Source organism: Suncus etruscus, chromosome 18 (assembly GCF_024139225.1).
Source record: "Suncus etruscus isolate mSunEtr1 chromosome 18, mSunEtr1.pri.cur, whole genome shotgun sequence".
NCBI classification, from domain to species: domain Eukaryota; kingdom Metazoa; phylum Chordata; class Mammalia; order Eulipotyphla; family Soricidae; genus Suncus; species Suncus etruscus.
In genome coordinates this window covers 50,274,105-50,299,178 of record NC_064865.1, presented here as the reverse complement: position 1 = coordinate 50,299,178, position 25,074 = coordinate 50,274,105, and the positions used below count along the sequence as shown (strand labels likewise).

Here is a 25,074-nt window from a genome sequence, read left to right as displayed (position 1 = left end):
AACGACTCTTGGAAGTAAACAAGTCAGTTGAAATGGTGATGGGGACCACAGGAATGCTTGGATGGCAGCTTAAAACGAGAGATTATTTTTCAGTATAAAAAAGTCTAAAACAATCCACGAAGGTGGGGGGGGGGCTTCCCTTTGGGTCCACACGAAACTCTAGAAACACGCGTTGGGGGGAGGGAAGGAAGAGAAGGGGCACTGCCACCCCTGGCCTTGAGAGCTCTCAACTTCTTGTAGAATCTGCAACCAAATGGTCAAAAGTCGGGGTGCTGGACCCCATAGGCTGTGGAGGGAGAGGTGCTGGGGAAACTCCGGAGAAGGCCCAGCTGGAGTCCGTTAGCTTACAACTGAGTTAGGGACAGTGAGTCGAAATATTCTTCAGGAAAAGAAGGGTGGAAGGATTCCATGTCATTTTTTTTTTTTTTTGCATGACTTTTAAGTGTCCAGTTCCTGCAGGTCCATCCGGTGGTGGTAGCAGATCCCCCCAACCCCCCCAAAAAAAGACATGCATTCTGCAGAGAAGGCACGGCTTGAAATTGCTAGTAAGGAAGACTGCTGTTTCCCAAATGGGCTGGGTGGCCAGACCCCATTGAACTCGCAGCCATATCCATCAGGCAGCCAGCCAAACAGGGATCGAGGGAGAAGGATGAGGTGGCCAGAGACACCTGATTGCACATTTTTCTCACTTGCTGTCTAGTCCAGGAGGTCTTACTTTTGGGGGGGTGGGGGTTGAGGAAAAGGGGGAGAGCCTGGGGCAAAAAAAAAAAAAAAAGGCAGGGCATTCCCAAGGGAGCCTCTGCAAACCTGTGCGTTTTTAGACCAGAAAACAAACAAATAAACAAACAAAAACAAAAACCCTTTTTTTTTTTTTTTTCCTTCCCCTTCATGAAATTGTAAAATCCATCCAAATGTCAGCTTTTGCTCCGTAGTTCGTCGTTGTTGTCTTGTAACTTCATGATGCTGTCTTGGAGGAAAGAAGGGAGGAAGGGGGACAACACTGCAAGGACAGATGTTCTGGTTCCGTGGTAGAAAAATAATTGGTTTCTCGAGGAGGGGCAGAACCTGCCAAGTGATCAGCTGCACATAAAGTCTTCCACCAGTGGCAGCTTTTCTAAGTCGTAGGCGTCGAAGAGGTCGCTGATGCCCTCACTCTCGGCCAGGCTAAGGAGATAGTCTTCCTGCAGGAGCGGAGGCAGCAAGTTCACAAAAGGCCCCTCGAGGCTGGAGGGGATCTGGTCCTCCGTCTGTTGGAGAAGGTTGGCTGGGGAGGCCAGAGGAGAAAGGTTCGCCATGGAAATCGAGCAATCGCTATGTCCTGAGTTGGTTGAAGCCAAGTCTGAATGGGTGGAAAGGAGGAGAGAAAAGGGTTAGGAGGTTAGGAGGGTCCAAGGCCCAGGCTCTCCACTAAGGACAAGGAGGATTGTGTTACATATCATCTCTTCTTCTTTTTCAGTTTTTTTTGTTTTGGGGAGTTTTGGGCCATACTCAGCAGTGCTCAGAGGTTACTCCTAGCTCTGCGCTCAGAAATCACTTGTGGTAGGCATGAGGGACCACATGAAATGCCGGGGATCGAACCCGGGCCGTCCTGGGTCATCTGCTTGCAAGGCAAAGGCCCTATCACTGTGCTATCACTCTGGCCCCTCTTTATCCGTTTTGAAACACACTCGGGAGTCTTGATGGGGGGCCCAAGGGACCCAACATGGGATGCCCAGGAAGGAACAAGGATTGATGTGAGCAAGGCAAACACCCTGCTGTGCTATCACTCTGGTCCCCTTGCTTTTTTGTTTTGGGTCACACCTGATGGCATTCAGGTGTGTTATTCCTGGCTCTGTGCTCAGAAATCATTCCTGGTGGGCATGAGGGATTATATGGGATGCCGGAGATTGAACCCAGGTTGGTTGTGTGCAAGGTAAACGCCTTACTGCTGCACTATCTCTCCGGCCTCACTATGTTTTCTTTTTGTTCTTGTTATTTGTTTGGGGGCCACTGGGTTACTCCTAGCTCTAAGCTTAGGAATAGCTTCTGGTGGGCTTGGGTACCATATGGGATGCCAGGGATTGGACCCAGGTGAACCGCATGCAAGGCAAATGCCTTACCCACTATTCTATTGCTCTGGCCCCTTGCTCTACCTCTTTCCTACCATGAATCACCTCTTCTGCCAACAGGCTCAGTTACCCATCTCTGCTACTGCTCATTTACTCATTTTTTAAAAATACCTACTATGAACAAACAAGAAGGAAGGCAGCTTTTAAGAATAGAGATAAAAAAGGCAAAAGTTTCTCTCTGCTATCTAAAGGTTCTTGTTCAAGAAAAAAAAGAAAAAGAAAAATCATAAACCCACTCAAATCAGATCTGGAGCGTGGGCCAGAGTGGTGGCGCAGGTGGTAAGGCATCTGCCTTGCACGTGCTAACCTAGAATGTGTGTGTGTGTGTGTGTGTGTGTGTGTGTGTTTATTTTGGGGCCATACCCTGTTCTCTGGGCTTACTTTGAGGGTATGGTGTGTGTGTGTGTGTGTGTATGGTGTGTGTGTGTGTGTATGTGTGCGTGCGCGCGTGCGTGCGTGGCCATACCCTGTTCTCTTGTATGGTGTGTGTGTGTGTGTGTGTGTGTGTGTGTGTGTGTGTGTGTATGTATTAATCTTGGCTCTGCACTCAGAAATTGCGCCTGGCAGACTCAAGGGACCATATGAGATGGTCCTGGGATTGAACCTGGGTCTGTCCAGGTGGGTCAGCCATGTGCAAAGCAAACACCCTACAGTTGTGCAATCACTCAGGCTCAGGCCCCAGGGCTTACTCTTGACTATGTTCAGGGACCCCCCCAGCCAGAAATTTGGGAAGAGGACCATATGAGATGGTAAGCATCAAACTTAGGGTGGCCTCGTGCAAGGCCAACACTTCACTCGCTGTTCTACTGCTTCAACCTCAAGCTCACTAGTTTATTATTTTTCTTTTTTTAAAAAATATCTTTAATTAAACACTTTGATTACAAATATGATTGTAGTTGGGTTTCAGTCACGTAAAGAACACTCCCCCTTCACCAGTGCAACATTCCCATCACCAATGTCCCAAATCTCCCTCCTCCTCACCCCACCCCCGCCTGTACTCTAGACAGGCTTCCTACTTCCCTCATTCATTTACATGGTTATGATAGGGCCCGGAGAGATAGCACAGCGGCGTTTGCCTTGCAAGCAGCCGATCCAGGACCAAAGGTGGTTGGTTCGAATCCCGGTGTCCCATATGGTCCCCCGTGCCTGCCAGGAGCTATTTCTGAGCAGACAGCCAGGAGTAACCCCTGAGCAATACCGGGTGTGGCCCAAAAACAAACAAACAAACAAAAAAACAAAAAAAAAACACATGGTTATGATAGTTCTCAATGTAGTTATTTCTCTAACTGCACTCATCACTCTTTGAGGTGAAGCTCACCAGTTTAAACGGGACTTTATTTGGACAAACAGCTTATTAAAGGAACCTCTAAAATACATATAAGACATAGCCACTTTGAATTTCTATGATGAAAGAAGTGATGTCTTGTTGTACTAATTGATATACTGTATTTTTACTGCTGTCTTTTAGATATTTTTTTTTTTTTTTTTGCTTTTCAGGCCACACTTGTAAATGTTCAGGGGTTATTCCTGGCTATGCGCTCGGAAATCATTCCTGGCTTGGGGGACCTATGGGACGCTGGGGATTGAACCAGGGTCTGTCTTAGGTTAGCAAGGCAAACGCCCTACTGCTTGTGCCACTGATCCAGCCCTTGTTTAGTCTTTTTTTTTTTTTGGTTTTTGGGTCACAACCGGCAGTGCTCAGGGGTTACTCCTGGCTCTATGCTCAGAAATCGCCCCTGGCAGGCACGGGGGACCATATGGGATGCCGGGATTTGAACCACAGTCCTTCTGCATGAAAGGCAAACACCTTACCTCCATGCTATCTCTCTGGCCCCTGTTTAGTCTTTTTTTTTTTTTTTTTTTAAAAAGATCATTTTTGGGCCACGCCCAGCAGTGCTCAGGGCTTAATCCTGGTTCTGCACTTAGGAATCACTCCAGGTAGGCTCTAGCTTGCAAATAGAATGCTGGGGGTTGGCTGGGCCACATGCAAGGCAAAAAAACTCTACCCGCTGTACTATTGCTTCAACCCCTGTTGTTAAATTTTAAGACTTAAACTAGATTCATTCACTGAAATCATTCCTATTTTTCCGGTCAGATTGGTAGAGACAAAGGGGGAAATTTAAATAGGTAAAAATGAAGAAAAAGAAAAAGACAGCAAAGGAATTCTTTTGCTATGGGGACAGTGGAGGGAGGGGACATCTTGTATTTCCTGGAGCTTTCTTCCATAACCTCTTTCTTTCATACTGGGGGGAAATTTTTAGGTCAAACTGTTAGTGCAAAAAAGCTTTTCTCTCCCTGATATATTTTCTTTCCTTTCCATTTGCTCTTAATGATCTCTGCAGCATCGTTCAAAGGTATGTGGCCAAATGTATTTGATGATTCACCCAGACAGCTCAGTTTCACTGTCACTTCAGCTGCTTTCCCAAAAACACTTCAAGGAAATGAGCTGGGAGCAGAAGCCTAAAGGGAGGGACGCCTGTGGAGGATGGAAGAGTCATTTGCCTGCGATCACAGATTGATTTTATAACAGATCAGGATACCTTTTCAAAGAAGTTATCTTCCTAACAATAATAACATAAAGCCTTTTATTCTTGCCCAGGTCTGTGGCTCAAATACAGTATCCTTCAAGTCACCTTCATATTTGACATAGTCTCCAAATGACAAAGTGGAATTCTTACCTTTGGAAGTGGGTTTAGGGATATTCCCATTGTGGTCTTGGGGGCTTGTTTTCATTGGACTGTGGGTTTCCGTCTCTTCTGGACACAAATAAACCTCAATGGGCCCTTGAGTACTTGCCAAATGTATTTGTAGGCTCTGTGAAGAGAAGAAAAAGGAATTTGAACTGGGAATTCTTGTAGTCACGAAAGCTAGAGAGATATTCATCTTAAAAAAAAAAAGGATTACATGACTACAATCCAGCTACAATCATATTTGTAATCACGGTGTTTAAATAAAGATATTCATAAAAAATAAAGGAATATTGGGTTCAAGCCATAATAGGTAGGGTGCTTGTTTGGCCCATGACTGATCTGGATTCAGCCCCCAATATCCCATATGATCCTCTTGAGCACTGCTAGGAATAATTCCTGAGCATTGCAGATTGTAGCCCCCAAAACAAACACTCTTCCCCCCAGAGAAGGTAATTCTCATTGCTGTTTTAATGGGAGTCTTCATCACTGACTTGTCATCCTTTAGGGTAGGGATCAACATATCATCAACTAGGGCCAAACCCAGTCTGATAGCTGGTCTAATAAAGTTTTATTTGTCAATCACACAAATTACATACCTATTACCTCTAACTTTTTTCCTTCCTTTTTTGGTAATACCCCAGTAATGATCAGAGCTTAATCCTGACTCTGCTCAAGGGTTACTCCTGGAGGGGTTCATGGGACCAAGGATTGAATCCAGGGTTGGCCACATACAAAGCAAGCACCTAACCTGCAATTCTATGGCTCAATGCATCTGATGTTTTTTCCTACTTAGTGCGACAATAACAGAGCTGTACAGATGAGTTGTGCAGCTGCCTCCAAGACTGTCCAGCTCACTAAGCCGGTAATATTTATTATCTAGGCTTCTACAAAAAAAGGCTAACTGGCCCTTGCACTAAAAAATGAGACTCTCTGGGGGTGGGGAAGGAGGCATGGGCAAGGTTTTTAGTTTGTGAAAGACACTAAGAATGATGTTAATTGGGCTCTTTAAAAACATTCTTTCATGCTAGATTATTAAAAGTTCCTTTAAGTATTCCAGATACAGTATTTCTATATTAATAGTTCTTTATGGTGGGGCTTTTTAAAAACTGTTAAACTTCAAAAACTAATGGATGAATATAGGAGCCTAAGCGCTTGGAATTGAGTTTCATAAAAGAATGCAGCATACTAAATTTTAACTCCCCTTTATCGAGATTACAGAACTATTATTACCATTTAAGATCAGGACTCTAGGGCTGGTGAGGTGGTGCTAGAGGTAAGGTGTCTGCCTTGCAAGCGCTAGCCGAGGAAGGACCGCGGTTCGATCCCCCGGCATACCATATGGTTCCCCCAAGCCAGGGGCGATTTATGAGCGCTTAGCCAGGAGTAACCCCTGAGCATCAAATGGCTGTGGCCCGAAAAAAAAAAAAAAAGATCAGGACTCTATCCCAAATGGGATGTTTGCATGTTTCAGTCTCCTTTTATTATTATTATTTTAAATGCATTTCCTTTTACTTCCTGTCTCACCCTTTAGAGTTTAAGGACAATATTACCCAAGGACTGATGATTTGAGACCAACACATGCTGGCTGCCTGTGCAATGCAGTAAAAAATTACGTATTTTCTGTGATACTTTATAGATGGATTTCTTAAAGTAAGTGAGGGAGGAGAAAATGCCATTAAGAAAATCAGAGGAAGAAAAGGCATTTACAGAACAGGACTGGATTTGTTGTCACTCTGAAGTGTGTATGATTTGTTATGATTTAAGAACATCCTCATGAAAATGGATCTTCCTTTCTTTAAAAAATTAATATCTTGATTTAAGCACCATGATTACAAACATGTTTGTAGTTGGGTTTCAGTTATAAGAAAAACACCCCTCCCTTCACCAGTTCAACTTTCCCACCACCAATACCCCCAACTCTCTCCTTCCCGTCCCCTGCCTGTATTTAAGACAGGCAAACTATTTCTCTCACTCACTACCACTGTCATGATAGTTGTTAGCATAGTTATTTCTCTAACTGAACTCACCACTCTTTGTGGTAAGCTTCATACCATGGGCCAGTCCCACCAGCCCACTCTCTTGTGTATTATTACAATAATGTCTTTTATTTTTCTTAAAATCCATAGATGGGTGAGATTATTCTGTGTCTCTCTCTCTCTCCTTATGACTTATTTCACTCAGCATAATAGTTTCCATGTCCATCCATGTATAGGAAAATTTCATGACTTCAAGGGGCCAGAGAGATAGCACAGTGGTAGAGCGTTTGCCTTGTAAGGTTGACTCAGGATGGACCTGAGTTCGATTCCTGGCATCCCGTATGGTCTCCAGAGCCTGCCAGGAGTGATATCTGACTGCAGAGCCAGGAGTAACCCCTGAGCGCCTCTGGGTGTTCCCCCCACCAACCCCTCCCCAAACAAAAAATCCACCAAACCCAAAATGGGCCTTCCTGTTGGGAACCTCTGGTGTTTAAGACTCAATTTTGTTGAGCCCCATCATAAAAATGAGCTCCCGCCATTCTTCTGCTATTCTAGTTTACCAATGAACCAACCATTCCATTGGATTTCTTGAAAGCAAACACATAAATGATACAGTTCTGAAAGGTGCGAAAATAAATTAGGGCTACACTTCCCAACAGTCATCTCTCTGTGTTCACAGTGGGACCCATAGGCAGCATAATAAGCGTAAAATTCCCCAGGGTTAGCACTTCTTGATCTAATGTTCCCCTGATCAGTAAGTAGTGCCCCTCTTTGTCTCTGATCACTTTCTTGAGGTTGAATACAATTTGGTCTGATATAAGAATGGCTGTCCCTGCTCTTTTTTGTTTTCCATTGGCCTTCCCCATTGTTTTAAACTGATCAGAACTACCAGCCAACAGATTATGAAAAAGTGAAGGTGGAAGAGGTAAAGGGTAACGTATTCCCTTGTGCATGGAATGGCCTATGTTAAAATCTGGTAACGTATTCCCTTGTGCATGGAATGGCCTATGTTAAAATCTGGCTTTGAGGACATTCAATATCTACCAAATAATTGAAATGTTTGAGAGTTTTAGAGAGGGGTAAGTAGAGTAGATAGGAAAGAACCCCTCGATTTCTAGGAGGGTACAAACTTGAACTACGAGGCAATGGTTCATTTCCAGCATTCCCCACCCATCCACTCCCCCAGTCTCTGCATTAGGGGCAAAGCACGATTTCCTTACCTCTACTGGGTCAGGCACTTCAAGTCTTGTTTCTGGAGGGGCTTTCACAACTATAACAGTTTGGTCTTTAAGGCCACTAATTTTTTGAATATCTTGATATGTAACATAAGCTAACGTAGTGCGAGTTAAGGAAACGTAATAATTTCTTGAGCTGTAAACCACGGTGAAGGCGACAAAAGTGATGCATGGCAACATTTTTAAATATTCAATGACATCAAAACAGAGACATATTTCCTCCTGGATATTTCATATATAAGATCCCCATAAATCTTTTCTTTCTCATTTCTAAAACTCAAGAAAGATATGGATTCTCTCTGTCCAGTCTAAACCATGAATCATACAGACACTCAGAGTAGATAAGCTCTCACAAGAAAAACCCGAAGACCATTGGTTTGGGAATTTCAAACGAGGCATTTGGCCTGGAGTACAAATAATCCATTACATGAGGGGCCGAAGAGATAGCACAGTGGAAGGGCATTTGCCTTGCTTGCTGCAAACCTAGGACGGAAGTTGGTTCAATTCCTGGCATCCCATATGGTCCTCTGAGTCTGCTAGGAGGGATTTCTGAGCTCAGAACTGGGAGTAACCCCTGAGCACTGCCGGGTGTGACCCAACAACAAACATAAAACCCACTGCATGCCAATCAACTGTTTGATCAGGCAAATTAAACATCAGATTTCAATTCACAAAACACAACTTCTCTCAATGAACTACACATATGGATTTTTGAAACTATACATACTTTCTTCTCTTTTTCCTTTCCAGGGCCTCATGCATGGAGAAACATAAGGTCTACTTCACTGGTTCACATTCCCAGCCCTTTCCATTTACTTTTTTCTCTGACTTGGTTATTCGCAAATCCCAGTCACCAGCCAAGCGAGTGAATGAGTAGCCAAGAGACACCTGAGCAGAACTCAGACACTACTCCAGACAGGAGCTCTGTTTTCCCGAAGGTGCAGTGACTGGCTCTGTGTCACCCACGGATCAGCGTCGCTCTTCCTCTGATAGGAAAATCATTCTTTGCCTATTATTAACTCCAGCCACATCTCAAGTGTTCACAGGGCGGAAGCAGCTTCCAGATGCTCTGCAGCCTGAATACAGTATAGAAATGCTGATTTAGGAAAGGACAGGAAGATACCACTCTGCTCTTGGTAGTTCCTTCTGCGTCTTGGGACAATTATCTCGAGTGTTTAGGAAGCCAAAGCTGAGAGGAGATGGTGAAGTCGTGGTAAGCATATGGTAAAAGACTCTTGCAAACACTGCCTGAAAAAGAGGAACTTTTGCCTGGTGTTGAAAGCCTTCCTCTAAGGGCCAGGAGATAACATAATTCGAGTCCAATGACATCAGTTAGTGGCTTTTAAAATATTAACCTACAAGGGCTGGAGTGATAGTACAGCAGGTTGGGTGCTTGCCTTGCACATGGCTAAGCTGGGTTCAATCCCCAACCTACCACATGGTCCCTCAAGCCTACCAGGAGTTATTTCCGAGTATAGAATCAGGGATCACCCCTGAGTGTCGCCAGATGTGGCCTAAAAACAAATACCAACCAACCAACCAAACAAAATTAACCTAAGAAAACTGCCTAATTCCAAGTACAGATGGATAACGAGTCCATCATTAACTCTGGGGGGGTTGGGGTCCCAGTGCTAGAACCAGGTAGATGAGCACAAAAAAACGAGTGTGACCCCCAGCCCAGATCCTCCCAGTGACAGCCAGTCATTGCCACCCCAGCCACAAAGGGAAGAGGGTGATGGATGTCTTAAGGAAAGCAGCAGAGAAGGACCCCAAAAAGACATTTCTAGAGGGAAGCTCTGAGCATGGACAGTGCCTATGGGTTTGACACAGCAATGGGGTTCAGATAGCTTGCCAGGAACATAAAACTCTTTTGAAATGTGTGTGTGTGTGTGTGTGTGTGTGTGTGTGTATGTTTTAAGTTACAAATTAAAAGAAGCTAGGGAGGGTCGGAGAAATAGCACAGTGGTAGAGTGTTTGCCTTGCAAGCAGCCAATCCAGGATAGGTGGTGGCTCAAATCCCGGCATCCCACATGGTCTCCTGTGCCTGCCAGGAGTGATTTCTGAGCACAGAGCCAGGAGTAACCCCTGAGTGCTGCTGGGTGTGACCCCAAAACAAAAACAAACACTAGGATCCCAGACAATAAAAACCAAAGCCCACCCTCACCCTAAATCTGTATCTACACGCAGGAGACACCTGTCTCAACCCAACTTTTTTCTCCTGTCTCAATAGTTGAAGCTGATAACCAGACATGTCACCCAAAAGCTCTGGGACCAGATGCCATGATGACAAAAACTCCAATTACTTAATATGCTGCAGGCAGGAAAATTGCGACATGCAGATGAACCAGCTGCATCAAATTTGGAGCTGTAGGGGGTGTGCCTGAAGCCAGTGATGCAAACATGCTCTCTTATTGTCCACACTTCTTTTTTCCTGGTTTTTGGGCCACACCCAGCAGTGCTTAGGGGTTACTCCTGGGTCTGCGCTCAGAAATTGCTCCTGGCAGGCTCAGGGGACCATACAGGATGCCGGGAACCGAACCTGGGTCCGTCCCGGGTTGGCCACATGCAAGGCAAATGTCCTGCTATCGCTCCACTTAAAAATGGTTCCTTCCTGAATCTGCTTCTTAGGTTAGCAGCATAAGGAGGCTTTCAAGTTCTGTCACAAAGGGCCTGAGAAAACTCAAGTAGGTGACAGGGTAGGATGTGGAAGGTTCCAGAAAACTGCCAATCATGGCCATGGAGTGCTTCAGGCCACAGGGAGCCGACACCTGAACAATGAATGCAACAGCCCGAGTGGAGTTATTTTTGTTCCATCTCCTCTACACCCACTCTGGCCCCCAGTGGGGGTTCAAGAAATCACACGTCTTCTCCATGTCCCTCCATCATTAGCTGGCAAAGTTTATAAGTCTGTGACCAACAGGAAATAAAGCACAGCTGCAGACAACCTCCCTGGATGAGGAAATGAACGTTTATCTTTACAAGGTTTTGGGACCCTCAGCCTAGATTCAAGATGAGACCTGAGAAAGCTCCAGGAAGACCATTCATTCTCTTCTCACAAAAGATCACTGTGGAGGAGCCAGAGTGGTGGCATAAGCGGTAGTGTGTTTGCTTGAATGTGCTGACCCAATGATTTCCCAAGTCAGGAGCGATTTCCTTCCTTCCTTCCTTCCTTCCTTCCTTCCTTCCTTCCTTCCTTCCTTCCTTCCTTCCTTCCTTCCTTCCTTCCTTCCTTCCTTCCTTCCTTCCTTCCTTCCTTCCTTCCTTCCTTCCTTCCTTCCTTCCTTCCTTCCTTCCTTCCTTCCTGTCACATCTGGCTGTGCTCAGGGGTTACTCTTGGCTCCATGCTCAGAAATCGCGCTTGGCAGGCTTGGGGGACCATATGAGATGCCAGGATTCAATCCACCGTCCTTTTGCATGCAAGGCAAATGCCCTATCTCCATGCTATCTCTCCGGTCCAGGAGCAATTTCTGAGTGCATAGCCAGGAGTAACCCCTGAGCATCACCGGGTGTGGCCCCAAAACAACAACAACAACAACAACAACAACAACAACAACAAGGCAAAAGATCGCTGTGGAAATGATGAGAAGTTTGGGACTGGAATGAGATATGGTATAACTAAAAACAATTTTTTTTCCCCTTCGCTAAGAATATTGCAGAATGTTCTCATCCATCTTGCGAATTCATCTTTTTTTTGTGTGTGTGCCCACAATGAATTTAACTAAGATGGCCAACACATTGTCAAGTCTGTGGAGAACAAGAACTAGATTTTTACATTAAAAAAAATCCCAAACTCATTATTTAGTTGATAAAGAAATAAAGTGAGATTTCTCAGGCCCTGGGGTACTTCTGAAATTCATGTTTGGTGTTGTCTACCAGCGTGATACACTTTAAAGATTATAGAAAGGGTTTGCTATATTTCCTTTTCAACCCTTCAGCTATCGCTGCAACAGATCCAACAAATTGCCATTTCTCTAATATCTGCCGAAAAGAAAATAGGACGTGAGAACCCCAACAGTGACAGCTAACACCCACCCGAATTCTGGGGAGCTCGGGACGAAGCTGCTAAATGTTGTCATTAATATTAATGCCGACACCCCCCCGTCTCTTAGAATAGTGTTGCCTTGTACAATGAGTGTATCCATATGTCCCAACCCCATGTGAATAAGAGACTTTAAGGCAAAGATAAATGTGATCACTTATATGCATCATCCATACTCATATGTGTATGACGCCCAAGGAGATGCTACCTGGCGTGCAAATGTCACACGGTGAATTCTAGAAAAGACTCATATGCCAGGAATTTCCCAAGTTCAAAGGATATCTTTGATTCTCTGAATCCTCGGTTAACAGTTTGAGGTCCAGGGTGCAGCTTTGGATCATTTCATCTAATTTCTTCTCCTCCTGACTGAGCTCAGTCACTTCTTTGGACAGATCTTGACACTCGGCCAGCGTGCCCCCATCCTCAGACAAACTGCAGCCCCTGTGGACCCAAACAGACACTTTTTAAGACTCCTCAGAGAGGCCAAGGGAGCTGGGAAGGAAGGAAGTGGGAAGAGAAATGGACCTGGGGGGAAGTTCTCCCCCGGCTACAACAGTCATACTCAGCTAAGTATTCTCATTAGAGCTCATATATGTAGGTTTTTTATTCATACGGTGCTTCCCTTTCACACTGTTGGAAGCAAGTGATGGTGGGGGGACACCCCAACAAACCAATCAAAAACCAAGCACATTGGTATTTCCAGGTTTCTGTCCTCTCCTGGGGAGAGTTTATTTTTTTGTCCTCAGAAGGAACACATTCAGTTGTTTTTATTTTTTTGGCCACATCTGGTGGTGCTCAGGAGTTATTTCTGTCTCTGCACTCAGGAATCGCTCTTAGTAGGCTTGGGGGACCCTATGGGATGCCGGGGATCGAACCTGGATTGGCTGTGGTGCAAGGCAAATGCCCTACCACTGTGCTATTGCTCTGGCCCAGAAGGAACACATTTTAAGGGCAAAAATAGGGCAGTTCTTCCTAGCAATGTGTCTCCTAAAGAGTTAAAGAAAAATAGTATGGTAGTAGTGAAAATGGGGTGGGGGTGGGGCGATGAGCTAAAAAAATTGGAAAGGTAAAAGATGAAATGAATCCAAATGAAAAGAAAACTATCACTCAAAAAATCACCAACAACCTCGATCTTTTTTTTTTTTTTTAATTTTTTGGTTATCATATTCAGCAATGCTCAGGGGTTACTCCTGGCTCTGCACTCAGGAATTACTCCTGGTAGTGTTTGGGGGTGGGGGAACCACATGGGGTACTGAGAATCAAACCCAAGTCAGCGACATAAAAGACAAAGGCCTTCCCTTCTTGGCCCTATCCCCAGGTAATTTCTGAGAGCATCATACCAAGAAAAGGGAAGAGAGAAATAGGTATTCAAGAAAAAGATCAACCCCCAACGAGAGAGGGAGAGGGAGAGGGAGAGGGAGAGGGAGAGAGGGAGAGAGAGAGAGAGAGAGGGAGAGAGAGAGAGGGAGAGAGAGAGAGAGAGAGAGAGAGAGAGAGAGAGAGAGAGAGAGAGAGAGAGAGAGAGAGAGAGAGAACAGAGCATAAGGTGTTTGCTCTGTACCAAGGAGTCTAAGCGCTACTTCAACAACACTGCAATAAGTTACTTCTGAAAGATGGGCTGGAAGGTGGTGGTGTGGTGTGGTGTGTGGTGTGTGTGTGTGTGTGTGTGTGTGTGTGTGTGTGTGTGTGTGTGTGTCTGTGCTGTTAATGTTCAAACAACACAGCCCTACATGGAATCAAGCCCAGTGGGCACAGAGGTGGCAGGCCATGAGAAGAACACCCCCTTGTTTTCCAGAAGGAACCGGAAATTCTAGCACCGACATCTTGCCTTCAGTGACAGGGGTTAGGGGCTGAGCAACAGTACTGTGGGAAGGGCACTTGCCTAGCCAAGAATTTGATCCCCAGCACTATAAATGGTGCCCTGAGCACCAGCAGAACTGATTTTTTTCTTTTTTTGGTTTTTGGGCCTCACTGGTGTCGATCAGGAGTTACTCCTGCCTATGCGCTCAGAAATCGCTCCTGGCTTGGGGGACCATATGGGACACCGGGGGATCGAACCATGGTCTGTCCTAGGCTAGCAGGGGCAAGGCAGACGCCTTACTGCTTGTGCCATCGCTCTGGCCCCCAGAATTTTTTTCTTGAATGCAGAGTCAAGAGAAAGCCTTGAGCATTCCTGGATATGGTACCCCTGGAACTCCCTTCCAAAGTGTCAGAAGTCAGTTAACCCACCATCATAGTCACGACTAGAGATACATGGTGGTGAACAATGGTGCCATTACTGTCAGGTTCCTACAGACCAGGCAGGGCCCAATGAAAGCACCTGCCCACGGATCAGAGAGTGAAGGCCGTGTGCTGCCTGGAAGGACCGTGGAGGGGCACAGGGTGGGCAGGCGGGCGTGCTACTCACATCCACTGCACATTGTTCTTGGACTTCTTCTTGATGAGGTGGATGCCCTCCAGCACGTTGGTGATGTCGTAGATCCTGCGCTTCTGCACTTTGAGCACCTCGGCCGCCTTGTTCAGATCCAGGACCCCGTCCTGCGACTGGCTCAGGAGCTGAGTGAACTTCTTGGTGAGCAGACCAAGGGATGTATCATACCGTGTTTTTTCTGAGGGAGATTTTGGAGCTTAAAGAAAAACAAAAACCGAGCGGGTGGGGTGGGGGACTGGGGGTGGGGAAAGGGCAGAAGCCAAGAGCTTCCCAGTGGCCAGACAAGCCCTGGCCCCGAGCAGTGCAGAGCTCTTGCTCCTGTGGCCAGAGGGTTAGGCCAGTCAAAGGACGGGAAAGGGAGGGACTGTTGTCCCCCGTTTCTCAGGACTTTCTGTTCTGACTCATCGGACTCCCTGGGGTGAGAGGTGCTGCCTCACTTCTGGCAGGGAATGGAGAAGGCTCTCCATTCCTGAGGGAGAAGGTGCCACAGTTACAGGTGCCTGAATTGTCAGCAGGGCCCTGTGTGTGTGTGTGTCCTTGTGTGTCTGTGTATACACAGAATGAGTCCCCTTATTTAAGTATTAATTTATTTATTGGGCCACACTTGGTGGAGCTCAGGGGATACATCTGGCTCTGTGCTCAGAAATTGCTCCTGGCAGGCTCGGGGGACCATATGAGATACCTAGGATCAAATGGGGGTCTATGTTGGGTCAGCTGCATGCAAGGCAAATACCCTGCTGCTGTGCTATTGCTCTGGCCCCAGGTTCCCTTGTGTGTGTGTTTTTTTTTATTTTGTTTGGTTTTGGGGCTACACCTGGTGGCGCTCAGGGGATACTCCTGGCTCTGCACTCAGGAATCACTCCTGGCAGACTTCGGGGACCATAGTGGATGCTCGAGATTGAACCTGGTTTGGTCGTGTGCATGGCAATCACCCTCCCCACTGTGCTATCACTCCAGTCTTTCACGGATTTTTTAAAAAATAAATCTGAAAAGAATAATTTCTTTCCACTCTCCCTATCTCCTGGGACATGTGCTGAGCAAAGATCTTTGTACCCTCTTAGAGTGTGTGTGGGCCACAGTTTAACAGCCTTTCAATGTTTGTCTGTCTCTCCCTCATAGAAATAAGAAACACATATGGCAATGGAGATTAAGGCCCGCAAGGCCTTACCCAGTTTGCTTCCTTCTCTGAAGCCAAGACCATAAAGGCTAGTTGAGGACACAACTGGATTCTCTCGGGCACCCCAAGAGAGGGAAAAGGCTCTCATTTTTGGAGGACTCCCCCACCCCCTGATCCCCTTCTGTTGGTCCTGGGTCCTTGAGCAACTCTCTAGCCCTCCTGAGTGTCTTATAGAGTTTGTTTTTGCCTTGAGGAGAACAGAGAAGGTGACAGAGTGGGATGAGGCTTGCCTCCCTGGCTAACCCTGAGCCAGTTGGGTTGCGGATCCCGAAGAGAGAGAGGAGGGGGGCACGAGGACCCTTACTTTTGGGACTGTCTGGACTTCGGAGTGAAGCTCTCCCCTTGCCCTTGGGGGTCCTTAGACCATCGGAGAGGTACTGGTGACCACTTTCCCCGAGCTCCAGCCTTCGCTTTGCCTGAAAGGAGAAAGGACAAGGTTTGTCATTTGAGACTGGCTGGCGTCGGATGTCGGGAAAACGCTGTCCACCATGATGGCAGGTGACCCTGTGCTATCACTCCCACCCCGAGATGAGCCTCAATTGCCCAGTTGCCACAAACCCCACGACTCATCCAACTGACCTGTGCTGTAAATCTGAGTTTCACTGGGTTTCAGAAACATGGTACCCCAGAGTGGATGGTGTCTATCTCGTTCATAGTTTCACCTGAACAACAGGTGACACCATCATATTTCGGCATCATCCAGCATTAGTTTTTTGGTTTTGTTTTGTTTTTGGGCCACACCGGTGATGCTCAGGGTTACTCTTGGCTCTGTGCTCAGAAATTGCTCCTGGCAGGCTTGGGGGGTCCATATGGGATGCTAGGGATCGAACCTGAGCTGTCCCCCATCGGCCACATGCAAGGCAAATGTCCTACGGCTGTGCTCTCACTCTGGCCTCATCACCCAGTATTAGGAAACAAGTAACAACACCATTCCTGATTTCACACACACTTTTTTGGGGGGGGTACAAAGTTTTTTATTAATGATAATTTTTATTTTGACCAAAGTTGATTACATATCTTTTACAGTAATATTTTAGGTATATATTAACATTGAATCAGGGGATTCCCATCATGAATCAGCCACGTGCAAGGCAAACGCCCCACCACTGTGCTACCACACCAGTCCCATGTTTTTGTCTCTACTTTTTCCCTCCCCAAGACTCAGCCACGTTTTCTTTTTGGCCTGTTCTCGTGGGCCATGCAAACGGTCTCTTTACCAGGTTGTATGTGGGGCCTGGCACACCCCCAGGCTAGCTTGGTCTCCTCATCACAGGTGAGTGACCTTAAAAGAGGGCATATTCTACATTGATCAGGGAGATATAAATCAAAACAACTATGAGGTACCATCTTACGCCACAGAGATTGGCACACATCACAAAGAATGAGAACAAACAGTGCTGGTGGGGATGTGGAGAAAAAGGAACTCTTATTCACTGCTGGTAGGAATGCCGTCTAGTCCAACCTTTATGGAGAGCGATATGGAGATTCCTCCAAAAACTGGAAATTGAATTCCTATAAGATCCAGCTATACCACTCCTAGGGATGTACCCTAGGAACACAAAAATGCAATACAAAGATCCCTTTCTCACACCGGTATTCATTGCAGCACTCTTTTCAATAGCCAGTCTCTGGAAACAATCAAGATGCCCCTCAACAGGTGAATGGCTAAAGAAACTGTGGTACATCTATACAATGGAATATAATGCAGCTGTCAAAAGAGACAAAGTCATGAAATTTTCCTATACATGGATGGACATGAACTCTATTATGCTGAGTGAAATAAGCCAGAGGGAGAGAGATAGACGCAGAATAGTCTCAATCATTTATGGGTTTTAAGAAAAATAAAAGACATAATTGCAATAAGTCTCAGAGACAAGAGACAAAAAAGAGGAGGGCTGGAAGGTCCAGCTCACAACATGAAGCTCACCATAAAGAGTGATGAATGCAGTTAGAGAAATAACTACATTGAGAACTATCATAATGATGTGAATGAACGAGGGAAGTAGAAAGCCTGTCTAGAGTACAGATGGGAGGATGGAGTGGGAGGAAGGAGATTTGGGATATTGGTTGTGGGAATGTTGCACTGGTGAAGGGCGGTGTTCTTTACATGACTGAAACCCAAGTACAATCATGTCTGTAATCAGGTGTTTAAATAAAGATATTAAAAAAAAAAATAAAAGAGGGTATACTTGAGTACCAGGGCCACACATCCTGACATCACAGTGCCAACCAGCTCTAGTTCTGCCTCACAGGGTCCCCAGCACTAAACATGAGCCAACACCAAGTCAGTAGTGTGTTATGCAAAGAAAGGGGCACCCCAGAAACTATCCCGTACCTCCACCCTACCTACAGCGATAACAGGAGGAAACACCAGCTCTACAATCTCCAGGGGTTAATTTTTCCTCTTGCAGCAGAGAAAACAAAAGCTTTGCACACCCCCTTTTCCAAATCCTTCTGGGTTGGCATGTCACCTGTCCCCCGCTGGCCGCTGTTCTAGGGGAAGGACTGCACAGTCCACCTGGCCCAGGAGCATTCCTTCCAGGCAAACTCACCCGCAGCCTGGAGGATGTGTCTCTGCCTGTTGCCTCGAAGGCTGATGGTCGCTTAGGGTGAGCTTCTTGGCTCTGCTGTGAGAACAGAACTTTGCCTGGTCTGACCCCCGCTCAGAAAGCAGACGCTCTTTGGGGCGTCACAAAGGCCGTGCCATTTGGTGCCATGTCCAAGTACAGGCTGGTTATGCCCACGGGACACCTGCCCCAAGTGCCATCAGGGCCTGGGAAGGCTGAACAGGGCAAGTTCAGCTAGCATCTAAGTTCTGGGCTGGCCTCAGAACCTTGGCCCTAACTCTGATGACGTGTCTCTGTAGGGGGCAGTTGGAATGTCAAACATTTTTTTTTTTTTTTTTTTTGGTTTTTGGGCCACACCCAGCGGTGCTCAGGGGTTCCTCCTGGCTGTCTGCTCAGAAATAGCTCCTGGCAGGCACGGGGGACCCTATGGGACACCGGGATTTGAACCAACCACCTTTGGTCCTGGATCGGCTGCTTGCAAGGCAAACGCTGCTGTGCTATCTCTCCGGGCCTGGAATGTCAAACATTTCTGACAGCTGGAATGTCAAGCATTTTTTGAAAATTTATACATGGAAACTCTTGAGACAGGAAGCCAGGTGGTGGGGAAGATCTTCACGTTTTGCCTTCCTGGCACAAGCGAGCCTTGCTTTCATGCCTAGGGAAGGGAACCTCACCACATTCTAGAAAGTTCTTTGCTTCTGAGTCTGGCAGGGCTCAAGCCTTTCTTCTCACTGGGGGCTATCAAGCTAATAACTACTTGGAAACTACATGAGATACCTACGAAGACACATGGAACAGGAAACCATGAAGACATCCAAAAACTTCTCTAACAACTTCCCCAGAAAGTATTCATGATGGCATCATGTGGTCAGAGTACTCTCTGCCTCCTGCACAGCTTCAGAAAAGGGAAGTGTTTCTTTAGCGCCTCATTTGATAACTCACAGCAACTGAAGTAAGGAGAAATAAGAGCTGGAGAGAAGGGTTGGGGAAATGGTTCAGAAGGCTGGAGCACATGCGTGGCATTCGGGAACATTGTTGGCTTTAATCTTTTAGACAACATGATCTAATATTTTGAGCACCATTGAGTTGCCTTCAAGGAAAGTACTTGGTACAGACATGACCAGAGGGGGAATCTACTTAGACTTGCATTTAGCAGAAGACAATAAATTCCTTTCCTGGCAGAAGACAAGGGAAGATAAGAGGGAGGTTCCTATTACATGCAAACCAAAGTGCTGGGAGTCAGGAAGCAACAGAGCAATGGAGTGGTCAAAGACCCATTAAGCCTATAATGGCGGAAGGGGTCATAGCTTGTAGATGAGGTCGACTTTATCAGCTAGGTATGTGTTAGTAAACTCACCACACCACAGAAACTTGTCTAAAAACACATTCATTCCTCAGGCAAGGCAAGGCACTCCAGTTCTTTAGTAAAAGAACATGAAGCATGGAGAACTTTCAATGCATCGTCATCCATGACATTCTTCCTTCCATGCTTGAGTTCACTTGAACAGTCCTGGAAGCTGTTACTATTATTTCTTACTTTGTAGGAGCAAATGAAAGTTTAGAGCACTGAGGGTACTTATCCAAGATCCCGCATGTCAACTCCAAAGTCCACTCCGACAACTTCATAAAAATGATTGTAAAATATCGACATGAGTCTGGAGCAATAGCACAGAAGGTAGAGCATTTGCTTTGCACACAACCAAACTGAGTTCGATCCCCGGCATCCCATATGGTCCCCCAAGCCTACCAGGAGTGATGTCTGAGAGCAGAGTCAGGAGTAATGCTCGAGTGTCACCAGGGGTGGCCCCACACCAAACCAAACCAAACCAAACCAAACCAAACCAAACCAAACTATTGACATAGGAAAGTATTCAACAGAAGGTGCAGGGGCCAGCTTAGTGGTAGAATTTCCAGGTAAGTGTCATATCCATCTGTCAAGGCCATGGCCCAGTGCAGAGTTGGCAGCTCAGTTCCTAGGAGGTCCTTAAACCATCACAGTACTGTGTGCTCCTCAGGGAGTTCAAAACTCAAATGGGCATTGATTGCAACTAAAGATAAGTCCCCACTCCTCCTCCTAAGTCATCAGGGGAATTTTTTTTGGTTAATTAAATGAAATTGCTATTATCTTGAGCTTATGATGTTCTCATTCATAATTTAAACTTTTGTTTTTTTTTATTTTTGGCTGCTCCTGGTGACACTCAGGGGTTACTCCTGGCTATGCGCTCAGAAATCTCTTCTGGCTTGGAGGACCATATGGGACACTGGGGGATGGAACCTAGGTCAGAGCATGCAAGGCAAATGCCCTACTGCCTGCGCCACTGCGTTGGCTCCCATAATTTAAAAACATGCATATTGTAAGTGCAGATGGTGATTTATGCGTATGGCGATACCAGAATTTGAGTAGTTCCGTTTGTTTCTTTAGAGAGATATTTCTAGCATTCTTGGTATATCATTTAACCTCGATTGTTAAGGGGATTCTCAGGAGACTTTTTATTTTGAGGTGCAGTTGTGAGTAGGATTGATTTTTAATCTTTCTCTCTTTCCATTTATTGCTTGCAAGTAGAAATGCCATAGATTTCCAATACTGATTTTATAGCCTGTACGATTACTGTATTAGTTTATTGTTTCTAGAAGATTTTTTTTTTTTTTTTTTGGTTTTTGGGCTACACTTGTTTGACGCTCAGGGGTTACTTCTGGCTATGCGCTCAGAAATCGCCCCTGGCTTGGGGGGGACCATATTGGACACCGGGGAATCGAACTGCGGTCTGTCCTACGCTAGCGCTTGCAAGGCAGACACCTTACCTCTAGCGCCACCTTCCCGGCCCCTCTAGAAGATTTTTTAAAAGAACCTTTTCAGTTTGCTAAGTGTATCATGTCATATGCAAATATTGCTTAATTTATTTACCATTCTAGATGCTTTGTATATATCATTCTTGCTTAATTGCTACAGGCAGAATTTCTAAAACAATATTGAATAATAAGGGTCAGAGTAGATGAACTTGTTTACCTGATCAGAGAGGTTTTCAATTTTTTTGTTTGTTTTGTTTTGTTTGGGTCACACCTGGCAGCGCTCAGGGGTTCCTCCTGGCTCTATGTTCAGAAATCACCCCTGGAAGGCTCGGGGGACCATATGGGATGCCAGGATTGGAACCACCGACCTTCTGCATGCAAGGCAAACGCCTTATTTCCATGCTATCTCTCCGGCCCCATCAATATTTCAATATTGAGTAAGTTTGCTCTGGGTTCAGGGTAAATGGCTTTAGCTATATTGAGACAAGTTTCACCTATCCCTACTTTACTAAAATAAAATTTTGGGTGGGGGGGTCACACCTGGTGGCACTTAGGGGTTGCTCCTGGCTCTGGCTCAGAAATCAGTCCTGGCAGGCTCAGGGAACCATAAAGGATGCTGGGGATCAAATACGAGTCAGTGATATGCAAGGCAAATGCCCTACCTGCTATGCTATCACTCCAGCCCTTCATTTTACTAAAAATTTTAATCATGAATGAGTATTGGGTCTTGATAAATGTTTTCTCTGTATCTACTGAAATATCTATTGAAATTTCTATCAAAATCACCTGATTTTTATTTATTCTTCTACTGATATGGTCCATCATGCTGATCAATTTGTTCATATTAAATCCTACTTGCATCCTTGGGTTAAATCCAACTTAGTCACTATGTGTGCATTTGCTTGCTGCTATTTTTAAAGGATACATGCATCTATATTTTCCAGGGATTTTGGTCCATGATTTTCTTTTCTAGTGGCATCTCTCTCTGCTTTTACTACTAGGGCAGGGGTCTCAAACTCAATTTACCTGGGGGCCGCAGGAGGCAAAGTCGGGGTGAGGCAGGGCCGCATAAGGGATTTCGCTTACCAAATATTCGCAATAAAAAATCGCATTAGTAAGAAAAAAATTGCATTAAACATTTGCATACCCTGAACGGAACTGCTCGGGGTATGCCTATGTTTAATGCGATTTTTTTTGTTTGTTTGTTTTTGGGTCACACCCAGTGGTGTTCAGATGGTTACTCCTGGCTGTCTGCTCAGAAATAGCTCCTGGCAGGCACGGGGGACCATATGGGAAGCCGGGAATCGAACCAACCACCTTCGGTCCTGGATCAGCTGCTTACAAGGCAAACAGCGCTGTGCTCTCTCTCTGGGCCCGTTTAATGCGATTTTTATTGCGATTATTCGGTAAGCGAATAATTGTGAATACTGCAATATGTGAAGGCGGGCCACAAAATGTTGTACGGAGGGCCACAAATGGCCCGTGGGCCGCGAGTTTGAGACCCCTGTGTTAGGATATGTTTGTCTCATAAAATCTGTTTGGGATGGTTCTTATTTCTGTGATTTTCTGGAAGACCTAGAAATGGACTGGGAATGAATCATATTTTAAAAGTCTGGAAGAGGAGCTGGAGTGATAGCACAGCAGTAGGGCAATTGCCTTGCACACAGTCAACCCGGGATAGATCCAAGTTCGATCCCTGGCATTCCATATGGTCCCCCGAGCCTGCCAGGAGTGATTTCTGAGCTCAGAGTCAGGAGTAACCCCTGAGAGCCGCTGGGTATAGCTCAAATCCTTTCAAATAAATACAAATAAAAAATAATGAAGGCAGGGGCTGGAGTGATAGCATAGAGGTAGGGCATTTGCCTTGCCTGTGGCTGATCCAGATCAAACCTAGGGTTCAATCCCTGGTGTCCCATATGCCCATATGGTCTCTGAGCCTGGAGCGATTTCTGAGCACATAGCCAGGAATAACCACTGAGTACTGCCGGGTGTGTCCCAAAACTAAAAAAAAAAAAAAGTTTGGGGGGGGCCCGGAGAGATAGCACAGCAGCGTTTGCCTTGCAAGCAGCCGATCCAGGACCAAAGGTGGTTGGTTCGAATCCTGGTGTCCCATATGGTCCCCCGTGCCTGCCAGGAGCTAAGCTATTTCTGAGCAGACAGCCAGGAGTAACCCCTGAGCACCACCAGGTGTGGCCCCCCCCCCCAAAAAAAAAAGTTTGGAAGAATTCACTAGTAAGCCCAACTGGATCCAGGCTTTTGTTTTGAGGATACCTTCATGGCCTTTTTTTTTTTTTTTGTCCCTTAATAATTATTGTTTTGTTTAGGTACGATATTTCTTCTAGGTTCAGCCTTGGAGGCTTATAAGGGTCAAAGAGTACAGTGGTTATGACTTCCTTAGGCTGATTGGGATGTCTGCTCCATTGCCAATGCCACCTTCTGTCTGATCATGATTTTACCATCACAATACACATTTGTTCCAGTTTTGCTGGACTAGATAGGTCATCCCTGAAGAAACCTGGGAGTTCAACCGGATCTTTATCCCCAGAGTCTTGCAGGAGGCAAGTGCTTTGTCACAGATACTTGTTTACTGTGAATAAACCAAGGAATAAAGTTTCAATATCTCTTGGCAGATTAATTACAAAGCATCAACCATATCAATGGAAAATGAGAAATTTCTCTTTAAATTTATTTTATTAAAAGCATTGTGATCTACAAAGTGAGGAATTTCATCATATAAAAATGTATGAGTATATATTATATGAATATAAAATTAAAAATATAGAAATCTCTCAAGATATATGTTAGAAATTAATTTCTATATATTTAAAAAGCTTTTTCAGAAAATGATGGGGTGGCAAAATTCAAGTTGCATAGTTATGGTGATCTCCTAAGGATATTCGATAAAATTTCCCACGAATCCATAGAAGTCTAGCGAAGTGTCATATTCTCTAGAAGATTGGTTGAGGTTTGATTCCCACCAAGCTCCCAGACAGGAAAGGCAGCTCCCATTCCCCTGTTTGATTAGGTCAGGGGGAATAGTTCCAGTTGTAGAGATCCGAAGGAAATAATGCACACAGTGCAAAGGTACAAGAATGAGTTCAGGAAATCCAGTGTTCAGGCAAGGAATTCAAACCACAAAAGCTTTCTGCACCTAAGATGGAGTGCAACTCAGTGGAAGAAGACCAAAGAATGAGCCCCAACCTTCCTCAGACCCTTGGCTTTTATTGACAAGAATCAGGTACCACCCTAACGTGGGAGCAGAATACCAAGTAAAGAATAATCCAATATATACTATCACCAGGCCACAACCTAGGGTGGATTACATTTATTGATTAGGGTAGGATCAGTAACCCAACAGTCTATAAAGTTCCAAGTCAAATGCCAATGACAGCTATTGCCAACAAGGAAAGATAATCATGGGGTCAGGATGTTCATGCTTCCAGTTTGATGTATGTGATTAAATTATCCAAAGTGACATGCCTATGCCTGTATGTTTATATATTAAACTTATAGCTTTCAAATGAACAAGTCTATCCTTGGAGTATGTTCTGAGAAATTTGTTTCGAAAGTTCCTCTGCTAAAAGCAACAAACTTTTGGGATGGGGAGCTCAAGGGGTCAGCATGCATCTTTTGAATGCAAGGGGCCAGGGTTTGATTTTTGACACTACACGGTCCCCTGAACACCACCAGGAGTGAGTCCTAACACCCCAGTAATGAAAAAGAGGTAGACCTGATAACCACCTGGTGTGACCCCAACAAAGAAAACCAACCAAACCAAGGCGCCAAGCGTGATAGTACTGCCTTGTTCAAGGCTAACTTGGGGTCTATCCCAATATCCCAGATGGTTCTCCAAGCTCTCCAAGAGAGACCTCCAAGTGCAGAGCTAGGAGTAAATCTTGAGCACCACAGAATATGGCCCCCAAATCAGTCAATCAAATACAAAAACAAACAGTTAAGCCAGCACTCCCAATAGTATTCAGGGCTCACTCCTAGCTCTGTGCTCAGGATCATTCTTGGTGGGTTTGAGGATTATATAGGATTCCAGAGATTCAAGCTGGGAT

The 25,074-nt window shown here is 45.4% G+C and overlaps 1 protein-coding gene across 1 annotated transcript in view; it reads right to left on the bottom strand.

Moving 5' to 3' along the window:
- Nucleotides 1-725: 725 nt before the first annotated feature.
- Nucleotides 726-25,074, bottom strand: part of E2F3 (E2F transcription factor 3) — a 94,382-nt gene continuing 70,033 nt past the window's right edge. The window contains exons 2-7 of the mRNA XM_049765123.1: nucleotides 15,961-16,072; nucleotides 14,456-14,657; nucleotides 12,331-12,489; nucleotides 7,995-8,109; nucleotides 4,787-4,922; nucleotides 726-1,339 (exon numbers count right to left, since the gene is read on the bottom strand). Of these exons, the coding sequence (XP_049621080.1) occupies nucleotides 1,077-1,339; nucleotides 4,787-4,922; nucleotides 7,995-8,109; nucleotides 12,331-12,489; nucleotides 14,456-14,657; nucleotides 15,961-16,072 (987 nt within the window). The 3' untranslated portion in view covers nucleotides 726-1,076. The remainder of the gene's footprint in view (nucleotides 1,340-4,786; nucleotides 4,923-7,994; nucleotides 8,110-12,330; nucleotides 12,490-14,455; nucleotides 14,658-15,960; nucleotides 16,073-25,074) is intronic.